This window comes from Chiloscyllium punctatum, chromosome 39 (genome assembly GCF_047496795.1).
Source record: "Chiloscyllium punctatum isolate Juve2018m chromosome 39, sChiPun1.3, whole genome shotgun sequence".
NCBI lineage: Eukaryota > Metazoa > Chordata > Chondrichthyes > Orectolobiformes > Hemiscylliidae > Chiloscyllium > Chiloscyllium punctatum.
Window position 1 is genome coordinate 44722497 of NC_092777.1, and position 15655 is coordinate 44738151.

General features: G+C 39.8%; 1 protein-coding gene and 1 long non-coding RNA gene across 3 annotated transcripts in view; one reads left to right on the plus strand and one right to left on the minus strand.

Annotated features, from left to right (window-relative positions):
• Positions 1 to 10322, minus strand: part of slc38a10 (solute carrier family 38 member 10) — a 129656-nt gene extending 119334 nt beyond the window's left edge. The window contains exons 1-3 of the mRNA XM_072558580.1: positions 9195 to 10322; positions 4983 to 5100; positions 1947 to 1992 (exon numbers count right to left, since the gene is read on the minus strand). Coding sequence (XP_072414681.1) covers positions 1947 to 1992; positions 4983 to 5100; positions 9195 to 9284 — 254 coding nt within the window. The 5' untranslated portion in view covers positions 9285 to 10322. The remainder of the gene's footprint in view (positions 1 to 1946; positions 1993 to 4982; positions 5101 to 9194) is intronic.
• A 29-nt stretch (positions 10323 to 10351) lies between these two features.
• LOC140463998 (uncharacterized) overlaps positions 10352 to 15655 on the plus strand; it is an 84542-nt gene continuing 79238 nt past the window's right edge. For both annotated transcript variants that reach the window (XR_011954836.1, XR_011954837.1), the window contains exon 1: positions 10352 to 10634. This is a non-coding gene — a long non-coding RNA (uncharacterized lncRNA). The remainder of the gene's footprint in view (positions 10635 to 15655) is intronic.

Sequence of the window (15655 nt, forward strand, 5' to 3'; positions counted from 1 at the left end):
TTTGCTTTTATTCATCTCACAGTAAAAGACAAATGGCAAAACACAAGTGAATTGCCCCACAACCAATCCAAAATCTAAATACTAATCCAATAGCACTCAGCCTTGTTTACTTACAATTTGAGAATCTCTCTTTCCCATCAAACATCAGTTCAAGTTTAGAGCACTATGGGTAACATCCTGCAGAAAAAGCTTAAAACTGTCTTTAAAACTAAGGATTAAAACCTCAGATTGGTTAACAAACTAATCTTTTGCTAAGCAACTTACAAATAGCAAATTTGCATGATTTACAGTCCTGACTTTAATTCGAAATAAATATTTTTATTAGGCATTCAAGAAGGAATTGCATGATTAGTTGCTTAAAAATAGCATGCAAGGTATGGCAGAAAAGCAGGAGATTGGCACTAGATAATGATGCATATTTAATGACCAGGACCAGACATGATGGGCCAAATGGCCTCCACCTGCACCAAAACAATTCTGCGATTCTGTAGAAAGTTGACCGGAAAATAGCAGTCCAACATTTTTATTAAGTTTCAAGTACTTCTGTTTTCAAAATTAGCACACAGAACATAGGTAGTTTAGACAACAAGTTTGATGAAAATCTAAACAAAGTTACAAAGAACACCTTGTTCATAGACATCCATGATCTCAAAAAGATATGCTCACTTAGAGAAGAGAACCAAAGTGTGTTTTTGATTGCCTTAAAATCACTTCTTGCCAATCAACCATCAATTTTGTACAATACTGAATGCCAGAGTGAATGCAGCTAATGTTTGAAAATAGATTGACAGGTCTGACTAAATGAGAGAAAAGTATTCACTAACTATGTTTAGATTCTGATGAAAACAGATTTAAGTTTTTGTAAATCGTGATTTTTAAAATCATGTTAGCTAAGGGAAATTTAAATTTTCCACTTTGGATATGTGTTAATAGCAAGCTCTCTTATGGTAGTCACAACAGTTAAATGTAGAGAGCGTCTAGCAGTCTTCTCCAATGCTTTGTTGTAGTTTCCCCAACATCAAAATCCCACCAAGTCAGCATGACATTTTTCATAACAACAACCGATGAAATCTGATTGTGTGCACCAACTGACAGACTGAGTTCCAAGCTTGTGGTACTTTGAGCTTGAGGCCTTTACTCTATAACGACAAGGTTGCACCTGCCTTCACTACTCGTTGTTAAAACTGAAAGCTACTCATCCTTTCAATTAGATTTGATCTTAACCCAAGTCAGTGTTAAGGCCAGCAAGCTACTCAATGGAATTAAATCACCCAGGTGATAGCTTCACAAGAAAAACGGAATATGGGTGGTGCCTTGGTAAACATCTGTAACCTTGTAGATTAGATTACTTAGATGAGATTAGATTAGATTACTTACAGTGTGGAAACAGGCCCTTCGGCCCAACAAGTCCACACCGCCCCGCCGAAGCGTAACCCACCCTTACCCCTACATCTACATCTACCCCTTACCTAACACTACGGGCAATTTAGCATGGCCAATTCACCTGACCTGCACATCTTTGGAGTGTGGGAGGAAACCGGATCACCCGGAGGAAACCCACGCAGACACGGGGAGAACGTGCAAACTCCACACAGTCAGTCGCCTGAGGCGGGAACCTCTTGATCTTTTTCTCTATTACAAACTGCATAATCCAGATACTTCAGAATTACATGATTCTCAGTAATCATAGGTTGAACCTCATAAAAGACAAGATTTTCCCAGTTGATCGCGTAACAGGTCTTCTTCAAAGAGACAATTAGCACAAGGTAAGGATTGGTGTGACAACCATTTTTTTGGTTCAATGTTAAACGCAACGCTTGCTGTGGAATCATGGCTTGACAAGTTATCTAGGTTTTATGACAGCTTTAAAGTATAGTGCAAGTGTGCTTAATGAAAGAATTTTATTGTTTAAAAAAGCTACCTTGAATTGTGGAAGTCAAGCTTACCTGGTCTCAACCAGCATTTTGCCTGCTTTTCCATAGGCATGAAAAGCTAAAAATTAAAAGTAACTGATTAGAACAGAACAGCAGTACAGGCATTTAGAATAGATTTGAACTTATTTTCCATTACATTTCAGGATAAAATGTTATATAGCAAGGTGAGATGCGACAGAAATAATTTGAATATATAAAAATTCCCAAAGTATACAAACAATCTTTGTTACATTTTGTACGATACAGAGAGCATTAGCTTCTACCATTGCTGAATTTTAGTGCAAGTCATTAAAGCACTAAATACCATTTAATGGTGAGCGTAATTCCACAAGGATACATTATTGCTAATAGGTGCTCTTGGCTGCAAATAACATTTAAATGCTGGTTTCAAATTATTATTTCAAGGCAAAGAGGAAGAATTCTACCTAAAAATATTAATAATTGATGGTACTTCCTTATGGAACACATTCCTTTCGAAGAACAGTATATTAATAAATTCTAAAATACTGAAATATCAATTATGATTTGAACACCAGTCAGCACAATTGTAGTAAAAATTCCAATGCCAGGTCAGCTATCTCAAGTTCAGAAACCATCAGTCTTATGTTACTATGAGATATCAGGACACCTAATATGTTGATAAAGTACTCGCACATATTGTATACTCAACTGCAATGACCATTCTTGCTTACATCAAGAATAGAATGACATAATGGTCAGATCATGAATTCAGAACTACTTTGAATAAAATGGCAGGGAAGTTGAAAAATCTCAGCTTGCTGGCTGCACATTATGAAGATTGCAATGTCTTCTCAAAAACTCAATAAGATAAGCCACCTCCTGTTGCATGATGTTTATATTACAGCAGTATTCAGTCAACATTACAGATATCAACAGCTATACAATTTAAATTGTTAAATTCTCAGCAGAGTGCAGCAAGAAAAAAATTTAAGTGGCCAGCGGAAAGGAAATTACTACATCAAGAAAGCTCTAGGTAAAGATCTATTAGTGATAATATGAACCTTTGGAATCACCTATCCTTAAAGAGCACACACTGATGTTTAGAAATAAAGCCGCTGGTGGAAAAAAGGTCAAAAATAGAAATCAGGATTCAGGGTTATTTTACACACAGGCTGGATGAAAAATTGGTACAAACATCAAAGTGGTCAGAGTAGAACATGTTACACTTTTACCTCTTCGCTTGCCCCTCCTGTAAAGTCTTTACTTACAACAGTTTTCCCAAGTACCATTGTGATTTATTCAAAAATCAATCCATATGCTCTCCCACTAACCTTTAGGGCCAGTGGGTTATCTACTCGATCTCCTGAGCTTTCCCCATTTCCTTTTTTCTAGTCTTATCAGCCTCACTTAACTGCAATCTGCCACAAAAACTCACCTCTACCCTTTATCATCTTGGATTCTGAATTTTATTCCTGATTGTGCTTCTCTTGGATAACCAGCTAAATTTAATCCTACCAGAATAATTGCTCTGTGACTTAGCCATATTCCCTCAGTCCTTGCCTAATTTCCTCATTCAACTTGCCAACCCATTCCTTCAATAAATCTTGGCCTTCCCTGACTGATGGTGATCACCATGAAAATGGCTCTCTTTAGACAACCACTGTTGCCAAACCCCATCTAAATAGCTGTCAAATCTGACTCCATCTCCTCTCCAAAAAACTTCTCCAGTCCACCCAGACCAGTGTCATCCCTCCAAAACCAAACTACCTCTTTTTTTTAAAACATTCTTCAAAAAAACAAATCATCAAACCTTCTTTTTAAATTCTGTGTTATTTCACCACAGTTTCTTACATGCAATAAATGCAATCTGATATTGTATCTAGATTGATCATTCATTTTATCAGCAATACAAACACAGAGTAAATCCACTGACGAGTCATAGAGTCAGAGATAGACAGCATGGAAACAGACCCTTCGGTCCAACCAGACATCCCAACCCAATCTAGTCCCACCTGCCAGCACCTGGCCCATATCCTTCCAAACCCTTCCTATTCATATACCCATCCAAATGCCTCTTAAATGTTGCAATTGTACCAGCCCCCACCACTTCCTCTGGCAGCTCATTCCATACATGTACCACCATCTGTGAACACGTTGCCCCTTAGGTCTCTTTTACATCTTTCCCCTCTCAACCTAAACCTATGCACTCTAGCTCTGGACTCCCCCACCCCAGGGAAATGACTTTGTCTATTTATCCTATCCATGCCCCTCATGATTTTGTAAACCTCTATAAGGTCACCCCTCAACCTCTGACACTCCAGGGAAAACAGCCCAAGCCTCTCCCTATAGCTCAAATCCTTCAGCCCTGGCAACATCCTTGTAAATCTTTTCTGAACCCTTTCAAGTTAGGAAGGAGACCAGAATTGCATGCAATATTCTAACAGTGGCCTAACCAATGTCCTGTACAGCCGCAACATGACCTCCCAACTCCTGTAATCAATACTCTGACCAATAAAAGAAAGCATATCAAATGCCTAAAGCAGGAAACATTAAAGAGGCTGGAATGGATACATATAGTGAAACAGTTTTGATCATACGCAAACAAATAACTATTCAGAACAAACATATCTTCCAGCTACTGAGTTCAAGTGAAAGGCAATTCAATACTTGCACTCAATTAACAAGTTACTAAAAAATTAGAATACAGCCTAAATTGTTAGATTACCCAAGTCCTTAATGTTCTATAAGTCAATATTAGAAAAGAATTGTAAAATGAAATCAATTGCAACACCGCACCGCCTGGACAGTTAGTAACTTGGAATGAGTTGATTTCTGTGTGATTCAGCATCAGTGATACTGGAGGTTCATGTGAATGGGCAACAGTTCAAGACAGAACTGGGCACAGTTATAATATTTCTCAACTGTAAGATAGACAGTTGACAGCACACTGGTAATAAACAGGAACTTGTCAACATATAACAGAGGAGGCAGTATTTGAAGTTGCTGCATTTTAGTTTAATGGTGCAGAGGATAATTTCAACATTTAGAAACACGTCTCTATTATTGCAGTCCCACAAAATACCTTACCAAGGCCTGGGTATGTCCTGCGCTTGCTGGTGTTTGCTGACTTCACCAAAAACATGCAGGACTGGTGAGTCATCCAGGAACAGAAGAGAAGTAGGACAACACCAAATGCGATTCCACACTGCAAGGTAAAAGAAAAATCAGGAGATAAGATATCCATGGTAATTTGAAAGCAGCAACAAGAGTATAAACTGATCCCAAAGGTTGTACATTAGCAGTTTTAAAAGTACCTATCAGTCCGGTGAAATTACCTGTGGTGTAGACTGGATTCAGAAATCTGAACCAGACAAAAAATTGCCCGCAAACAGTATTTGATAGGAATATGTTAGACTGTAAACCAAAACGAGAATTGAAAATGACTTTCAATTCAGTTTATCAAAACCTAAAAAAAAATTCTAGTATAATTCTAGAACAGTTGTGTAATTCCCTATTTATCAAAGATAACAGCATCATGAGACCTCAAAGGGCAGTTATCCCATTTGCAATCTGCCCAGGTCCAGCTAAGAGTTCCATACTCAGGATTACAAACAAACTTTCAGTCAAAATGGTAGAGTAACAACCTTTGCAGAACAGCGATCCTTCAGTAAAAGCAGTTTAAGTATACAAGGAAACAACAAAAAACTAGAGACATTTTGGATTGGATAGGATGAAGAAACTAAATGACCTACCCTTGAGTTGATCATTACTACAATCTTACTTACCAAAATACAAAGGAATAAATAAGGCAAAGCCAACTTTGGCCAAAGCTCCACCACCTTGTGGTAAGTATGTGTTTTTAGAGATTCAAGGTAGGATAGAACAAATTCTAAAGTGAAATGAGGGGTCATTCATGATCTTTGTTGTTCTTCCCTGGACTAGCAGTCATGGGATGCACCAACACATAGGACTCCAATGTGCGTGGTTGTGCATCCTCAAGGAGTTGCTATAGTCCTTCCAGTCTGAGTAAACCTATTAGTAAACCAAAGTGGAAGCAATATTTTAACTTGCTTGATTTTGAACCTTGCATCATCCATTTTTTTTGGCTCTGGAATAACAAAGACAATGTACTAAGGCGAGAATCAAGGCAAGCAATTTTAGGACTTCTAGACATGCTCCTGCACTCCTCCATTTTATACCCGAACAATAAATTATGAGGAAAAGCCAAGTTGCAGGTTTATGCTGGGACCACTAGTCCATCAAGAATGCACTTCACTTCTGGGCCTGGGATGATGAGAAAGTAGCATGCACGGAGAAATAATTTTTTTTTAAAAAAACTCTTGCTTTTGTAAATTATGTAATTCTTCTATGGAATGCACCATCATCCCCATCTTTTCACCAGAGTCTGCACAAATCTGACAGACAGACAGACAGTCAGGATGATCTTTGGGTGGAGTTTGGTGACAATTGCTCAAAAATGTAATTGAATCAACCATGTAAATCCTTGCAGGTATAAGAGCAAGTCAGAGGTTAGGAATTCTCTAATAAGTAACTCTCCTGCTGATTCCCTAAATGTTGTGCATTATCTATCAAGATAATACCAAGAATCATTCTGACTTTCAGGTCTGTGTAAACTCAGGGAAAAAAGGTAAAAGTCCAAGAATGTGGTTCAAGGAGGCTGATGTTCAGATTTAAATCAACTTGGCATAGAACAGCCACGGTGACATCTTCCAATGTAACGTTTGGAAATATAAACTCAATGCAAATAATGTGCAGTTGTCACTGAGCCTTGACAAAACATTAGCTGAATAAAAGGTAATTGAGGAATGACCATGACCCAAACCTCCCGCCTTCCCTCTACTGCTGGGATTGTAAAAACATGTAAGTCACGATGATGCTTCAAGCCATTACTGACAATGTAACTTTACTTAACTAAATACAACAAGACCGCCTGTGTATACTAATAACTTTCCTAATTATCCACAATTATAATAGAGATATCTTTGAGTTTGGAGACGATTTGTAGCTCAGGTCAAGGTCCTGGATCTAAGTTTGCTCACTGAGCTGAAAGGTTCATTTTCAGATGTTTTGTCACTATACGAAGTATTATCAGTGAGCCTCTGGTAAAGCACTAGTGTTATGGTCAGCTTTCTATTTGTGTTTAGGTTTCCTTGGGTTGGTGATGTCACTTACAAAATACCTTGCAAGAACTACAACAAACACTAGATTGGACAAACAGGTAGAAAACTAGCCACCAGGTTACACGAACATCAACTAGCCATAAAAAGTCATGACCCACTATCATTGGCATCCTTACATACAAAAGAAGAAGGACACCACTTTGACTGGGACAACACATCCATCCTAGGATAAGCCAAACAGAGACATGCACGAGAATTCCTGGAAGCATGGCATTTCAACTGAAACCATCAACAAATACATCAATTTGGATCCCACCTATCACTGTCCGAGAAGAAGAACAGAAAATGATGTCACCAACCCAAGGAAACCTAAACACAAGTAGAAAGCAGACTATCACACCAATACTTCACAGGAGTCTTACTGATGATGTTATCTAGTATGTGAAATGTCTGAAAATGAACCTTCCAGTTACTTACATCCAGATATCTTTAAAATTGCTATAAAGTATGTATAAGAAATTGCTGATAAAACGCAGGCTAGGAAAGGTGATGAACAATCAACATGTAATTCCTTTGAATACTAAAACACCAGATTGCTGTTGTTGAAACAAACAAAGAAAGGGTTTGCCATAAATTTCAACAGAACAATTATTTCCTGGATGTAAGAGAATATGTATTATTTCTGAGCAAAATGCCCCCTTTTTGTCATATGAGCTGAAGCCAGGTGGCAAGACAGCAGCAATAATGTCAGATATACCAGTAGTAACAAACAAAAAGTTGTCAATAAGGAAAGATATAACCCTACTGGCAACAACCCTTGATCCATTATGAATGTACATCATGGCAGCAATAGTGGCCTGTAATATGATCTGTACATATGAACTGTGACAGCAGTTGTTATTGAAACACCTGGATCATATTTCCACAGAAATATTCACAAAACTATAGGCACTACACACAAATGTTCTTTAATGAACAACTTTGGACTATTTCTTGATAAATCAGTCCTAGTGTAATCATGTCTTCAATGCAACTTCTAATTATAGACATCACATATGAAGACACCCAAGTACTGACAGTTTTTAACCACACAGGCTGCACAACAAGATAAATACAGCTTCAGTTTGATGTTTTATGATAAACAATTTTACCAAGGAGGAGTTTCTAGGTTCCAATCTAACTCAGGGATTCAGATGATGTCAAAATGCAAGATAGCGGTCATTTATGACCCACTGAACCTTCAGAGTCCTTTCTTGATAAGCCATTTTGAGTCTCCACAGTTTCAATCTTATTACAGATTCCAAGGAGCATTTGCAAAACTATAAACTAATCTCATGATTGAAGTATAGAAGGAAATTGTATCACACTTCCCTAACACCATACCATCCCCATCAGAAGTGGCACAAAGCATTTTCTTACAATGAATTCCTACGAAGGACAGTCACTTTTGTGCAGGCAAATACAGGACCAATTTTTTGGATACAAGTCTCCAAATATCAAGGAGACAAAAATCTGTGAATTTAGCATTGCCATCATCCAAACACCACAGAACTTCCTGTTATTTTATAACTAGTGCCATGAAATCTTTATCATTCAAGTAAATCACTTAAACAGGCCAGAATTTGCCCACAATTTAGATCATACAGCATTTCCTGCAACATTACACTGAAATGTTTGCAGAGATTTTTCTTTCATCAAATTCTGGAGTGGAGTTTTAGTGCACAATCTCCTGGTTCAAAGCAAAATAAAGTTCTACAAAAAGTGAATTAAAGTGACAGTAAAATTATTCAAGATTACAAGTCAGATATGGATGAGCCAGAGATTTCAGCACACCTTAGTTATTTTTTTTTAAATCTACAATAGGAATATGGAGCTTTAAATGTAATATTCTGCAAAAAGGAGCTTACTTGCTTAGTATTGCACTGATATTCTAATCTCAAAAACGTGTTTAATTCTCCGAGTGGGGCATGAAACCATGGCCTTGTGACTCAAGGTACCTAATATATCAGTGAGTCAAATTGAAACATATGTTAAACCACATTCGTTTAAAAATAAAACATCCACACGAAGGTCAAGATGTTATATTTGTAAAAAGACTTCCAACACTTAGTACTGCCTTGCATTAGAGACACCTGTCGCCTTGTACATCTTCACTGACCTGTTTGAAGCAGAATGGCATGGTGAGCACACTCACTCCCACGATACTGTTCACCACATTCATGATGAGGCCCCAGTTTGAAGTAGCCATGTTTGATCAGTTTTTTTTGGGGGGGGGGGGGAGAAGATATCGCAGAATCTCAAAATGCGGTTACAAAACACGTTAGACTTCTTGGCTCGTCTCTCTTCGACGTTGCGAATTAACAGTTAATGAAGGACAGGTACACATCATCAAACAGGAAACAGCTGCCTACTGAATCTTGTCTTCATTAGCGGACGAGTATCGAACATTATGTTCTCAACCCCAACTTGTCATTTGCGAACAGAAAACTGACCCTGCTAGTTTGAAGTGTTGCAACTTTTAAAAATTCTGCAACAGCTTGAAAGGGTGAAAAAAGCTGGAGCGTAAGGTAAACAATAGTACTGTACCAAACAAAACACTCCTGGGACGGGATCGATTAAGTGATCCTGGAACATAAGTTATATATAGCAAAGGAAATTTACCATGTCAATTAGACTGAAATAAGGCAGATAGAGCTGGATAACAGAATGGAAATATTAGTTTAAAATTCAAAAGCTTATGAAGAGATAAAATGCAAGGATAAACAACGCCCAAAAGAGAACAGATCTGGAAATTCAGCGTGCATCGACAAAGAAAAACAAAGGGAAAAGACTGCAAATCAAAGTTTGCCTGCAGGCAAAAGCGTGAAAGATGCAGCAAGTGAAACGAGGCGTGGAAGGGTATTCAAAATAAATTCAAATGGGTGTTGGAGGAGTGAGGGAGAAAGTGGAGCAGCTCAGGAGATGGAGGGGAAAGCACCAGGACCGTGACGTGGCGAGTCTTCGAGCAAAAACTTTAGCGAAGGAGGGTTTGCTGGGGGCCGACGGAGCAGCGGCTCCTCGGGGAGGGGGTAGCTCTCACGCCCTGTCCACCGTGTCCGGCCTACAGGTCGCCAGCTCTCAAACTAGACCCTCCCCTGACCATCACCACCACTGCCGACCCCCAAATAAAAAGTAACAGCCCGCCGCCTGATCGCCAACTTCTTGCCGTCGCGAGGTTAAGGATGTCACAGGCTGAGCACCCACTTCCTGCAACAATAACTTGCTGTTCTTTTTCTTTACTTCCCCTCGCACCTCTCTCTCCCTCTCTCCCCGTGGGGCTGCTGTCAACTCTCTGCCCTCCCTTCCCCCCCACAAACACACCCACACTCCTTCCACCGGCCCGTCTCCAGGAAGTTTCCGGCTTAGCGACAAGTGTACCGCCGACCAACGGATCGCCTCCCGCTTGGGGTCCTCCGAGCGCAGCGCCGCCCCTCAGGCGAGGAGGTCTCACGACAGTTTGTCAGTCTGCCGAGGCGGGAGCCGGGTTTGATTGTGGTTGCTGACCGACGCACCAGAGAGAAACCCCAGCAGCAAGGAGACGCTTAAAGTTTCCAGTCAGGTGTGATTTTTTAAAATATAGACCAAAAGATTTGCTGGAGATCTGAAACAAGCAAAAATTGCTGGAGAATCACACCAGGTCTGGCATTTTTTCGAATCTGATCTGATTCTTGTATAAAAATAACACTAAAGAATGCTGGAAATCTGAAATAAACAAAGTCAGAAAATTGCTGGAGAGATAACAGCGTTATCATTTCGAGTCCCAGTGAAAAATGGTCAATCAGAGCATGTTTTCTCTTTACTGGTGCTACCAGACCTGCTGGTTTATTCTAGCAATTTCTTTGTTGGCTTCAAGTGAGAATCTTCTTTGGAATTTGTTTCAGATTTTCAGCATCTGTATTAATATGTCTGTATATCTGTATCTGATGATACACCATCACCACCCCCTCTCAGAAATAAAGACTATCTGTTTTCTTGAAGGGTGTTGTGTTCCGACAGTCTGCTGCAATAGTCTTAGAATCAAGTCCAGCTCAGCACTGTCCTCATGACCTGTCCTACCTGCCAAAATCCCTTCCCACCTATCCAATCCACCCTCCCCTCTGACCTATCACCTCCATCCCCACCCCCATTCACCTATTGTACTCTTTGCTCCCTTCTCCCCACCCCCCTCGCCCCCATTTATCTCTCCACCCTGGAGGCTCCCTGCTTCTATTCCTGACAAAGGGCTTTTGCCCGAAATGTTGCGTTTCCTGCTCCTTGGTTGGGTGCTGCCTGACCTGCTGTGCCTTTCCAGCACCACTCTGATCTAAACTCTGGTTTCCAGCATCTGCAGTCCTCACTTTTGCTTAGAATCAAGTCCCACTTGCTCCCAGATATGTGTCTGTGCAGGATAATTGACAATATTTGATTTATTATTGTCACATGTGTCTAAATACAGTGAAAAGTTCTGTTTTGTGAGCAGTCCAGGCAGATCGTAACGTACAAGGACATATAGATCATAGGGTGTTTAGACAGATTGAGGCAGACAAGGTTACAGCTGCACAGGTGGTGCACAAAAGCAAGATCAACATTAGACATCAAGGAAATACTGAAGAAGGGTGATAACATACTCAAGACTGTTTCTGACTCCACAGATGCAGGCAGTGCATTATGACAATAGTAGCAGTTGGAACTGTCTATCAGAGAAAATAAATCGAAGAGGAGATTTGTGAGCAGGCTGGACTGAATAAGTAGGGAGATATTTCCCCTCATAAAAGAAACAAGAACAAGAAGGCTTAGATTTAAATTGACATGTAAAAGAAACAAAGGGTGATATGAGAGAAACCTGCTTATACAACAATCTGTGGGAAGCTAGGGAAGTGATTGCTGGGCCTCTTGCTGAGATATTTGTATCATCGATAGTCACAGGTGAGGTGCCGGAAGACTGGAGATTGGCTAACATGGTGCCACTATTTAAGAAGGGTGGTAAGGACAAGCCATGGAACTATAGACCAGTGAGCCTGACGTCAGTGGTGGGCAAGTTGTTGGAGGGAATCTTGAGGGATGGGATGAACATGTATTAGAAAAGGGAAGGACTGATTAGGGATAGTCAATATGGCTTTGTATGTGGAAAATCATGTCTCATGAACTTGGTTGAGTTTTTTTGAAGAAGTAACAAAGAGGATTGATGAGGGCATGGCAGTAGATGTGATTTTTCTGGACTTCAGTAAGACGTTCGACAAGTTTCCGCATGGGAGACTGGCTAACAAGGTTAAATCTCATGGAATACAGGCAAAACTAGCTATTTGGATACAGACTGGCTCAAAGGTAGAAGACAGAAGGTAGTGATGTACATTTGTTTTCAGACTGGAGGCCTGTGACCAGTGGAGTGCCACAAGGATCAGTGCTGAGTCCACTACTTTTGGTCATTTATATAATTGATTTGGATGCGAGCATAAGAGGTATAGTTAGTAAGTTTGCAGATGATACCAAAATTGGAGGTGTAGTGGACAGCAAAGAAAGTTACCTTAGATTACAATGGGATCTTGATCAGATGGACCAATGGGCTAAGAAGTGGCAGATGGAGTTTAATTTAGATAAATGCAAGGTGCTGCATTTTGCGCAAGCAAATCTTAGCAGGACATATGCACTTAATGGTAAGGTCCTGGTGAGTGTTGCTGAACAAAGAGACTTTTGGAATATTGCTTGCAATTCGGGTCTCCTTCCTATTGGAATGATGTTGCGAAACATGAAAGGGTTCAGAAAAGATTTACAAGGATATTGCCAGGGTTGGAGCATTTGAGCTATAGGGAGAGGTTGAATAAACTGGGGCTGTTTCACTTGGAGCGTCGGAGGTTGAGGGATGACTTTACAGAATTTTATAAAATCATGAGGGGCATGGACAAAGTCTTTTCCCTGGAGTGGGGAAGTCCAGAACTAGATGGCATAGGTTTAGGATGAGAAGGGAAAGATATAAAAGAGGCCTACGGGGCAACTTTTTCACACAGAGGGTGGTCCATGTGTGGAATGCGCTGCCAGAGGAAGTAGTGGAGGCTAGAACAATTGCAACATTTAAAAGGCATTCGGATAGGTACATGAATAGGAAGGGTTTGGAGGGATATGGGCCGGGTGCGAGGAAGTGGGACTGGATTAGGTTGGGATATCAGGTTGGCATGAACGAGTTGGACCAAGGGGTCTGTTTCCGTGCTGTACATTTCTATGACTAAGTAATTAGGGTATGGAATACGTTATTTGGAAATGAGGCAGGTTTGGTTGAGGCATTCAAGAGGGCATTGGATGATATTTTGGATAGAAATAGCGTGCAAGAGTGTGGGGTAAAAGCAGGAGGTTGGCACAAGGGTGCAGGCACAATGAGCCAAATGGCTCTATCTGTGCTGTGACACTTCTGTGATTCTGTGACCTGCTGAGTTACTCCAGCATTTTCTGAGTTTCAGATTTCCAGCATCTACTGCCTTTTGCTTTTATTTGGAATATTTATTGGTCCTTTCAGCAGCTCTATGTCAACTTTTGCAGGTGCTTTTTTTATTTGTAATTGTTCAAATTGTTTAAAAGAAACCCTTGTTACTTTTTTAGTTGCTCCGTAGCATGAACTGAATGTGTGACCATTGTCTGCTTTGCTGCTTCAGCATGAGGTAAAATTATTTGGCACTGAGTTTAACATTATTGTACTAACTGAATCAGGTAACAGTCAGGTAATCCGACCAGAAGTTCCCAAATGGTCAGTCATCACAAGATTATTATTCAGGAGGAGGATGAAATTGAAGTGCATTTGATAAATGGTTGCAATTCATATTCCAGTGAACGGCAAATCTTGTAGCATTTTCTTCTGCTGGAGGAACATTGTCAATGAAAGGTTGCCAACTCTGGTTAAACATATTTCTGGAGGTTTCATCAGGTGACATGCTGTCTCCAACAGCTTGACCCTCACACTGCCATAACTTGACACTCAACATATTCCTTCTCGTGGTTTACCATCTTCCAAGGCCACTCAAGAAGTAAACACGATAATTTTTATCAGATTGGAAGGTTCTTGATCATTGCGTTCCTTTTTGAATCTTTTTATGTGAATGAACAAAAAATTAATTTTTTTAATCACCCCTATGATTTGTTTCTCTTTGCACAGCAATAACCTGGAAATTATTTGCTAATTCCTGGATATGCCAGGCTAATCCTGGAAAGTTGACGATTCTATATCAGTGGGAGCCACGCAAACTCATTAAGACTCATTTTCCAATCATAGCAATCATGAGAGACAAGCTAGATGCAATCTTTAGTATAGGATCATGCAATCTATACGTGGAGTGGTGGGCCTGTGGAATTCATTGCCACAGAGTGCAGTGGAGGCTGGGACGCTTAATGTCTTCAAGGCAGAAATTGATAAATTCTTGATGTCACACGGAATTAAGGGCTATGGGGAGAACGCGGGTAAGTGGAGTTGAAATACCCATCAGCCATGATTGAATGGCGGAGTGGACTCGATGGGCCGAATGGCCTTACTTCCGCTCCTATGTCTTGTGGTCTTATCTGGATTGTACCGGCAAGCCTCTCCCAATGGGCAAGGTGACATCAGCCAGAGATAGAGCAACATTGACAAATTAAGGCACCCACAGAATAAAGTTGTGAAACTTGCTAGACTGGTTCCACAAGAAACAACATTCTTGATGATGTGTGCAACATTCCAGCTCTGATGCAGCAACTGGTGACAGATTCCACGTACAACTGGAGTGGTCTCAATATGATCAGAGTAAGGTTAGCATTAGCAAATGTCTCAGGCACAGTAAGACGTAGTTTCGAATTTCTAGGCTAAGCCTTAATCATATTTACTCCAGAAGACTGTTACTTTCACTAATAACGTCCATTTTATTGTGTCATGACTGCCTTCTCACAAGGCATGGTTTGACTGATCTTCCATTGATACACTGTAGTTTAGCACTGTTACCATTCTTGCTGTACATGTTATGTCAGCCAAGGAAATTAGATCTTTTGTTCAAGACAAAAATATTGTACATCAGTTTCAACTGTAGTTGAGAGTGCAAAATAAGTGCAGATCAGCTGTCCATTATATACCCTGTCCAATTGTTTAAGAGGTAACTGTCTACTTTCCTCAAAGTCAATTTCACTGTTCTTTCAACAAAGCAGACCGCAATGGTACCTTTCTAAAGGAAATTCATAAAAAAATTGTTTAGAAATTTCTGTATCAGGTATTTTAGTGATTTTTATATTTGTTTAAGCTTTTTGTAGAGATGATAAGATTATAAAAAAGATTAATCAATGTTGATGCTAAGTATTTAATTCCTAAGTAAGCCCAGTTGTCACAAAAATAAATGAAATGGCGTAATTTTGTTTTTTAAACTACAATCTGGTTACAAAGGTAGGCCTTTCTGAGATTGAAGTTATAATTTCTGAAAAGCCCAGGACAATTAGGAATGGTTATAAACTCAAGAAGTGCATTAACACCGTGGCACGGTGCCCTCACTCATTAGCTTTTCTCAATTTTCTAGAATACATATACATAAACTATTTATACTATATATAAACTGATTACCTTTTTCCAGGGAAGCTACACAGTAATTATAAGTAGAA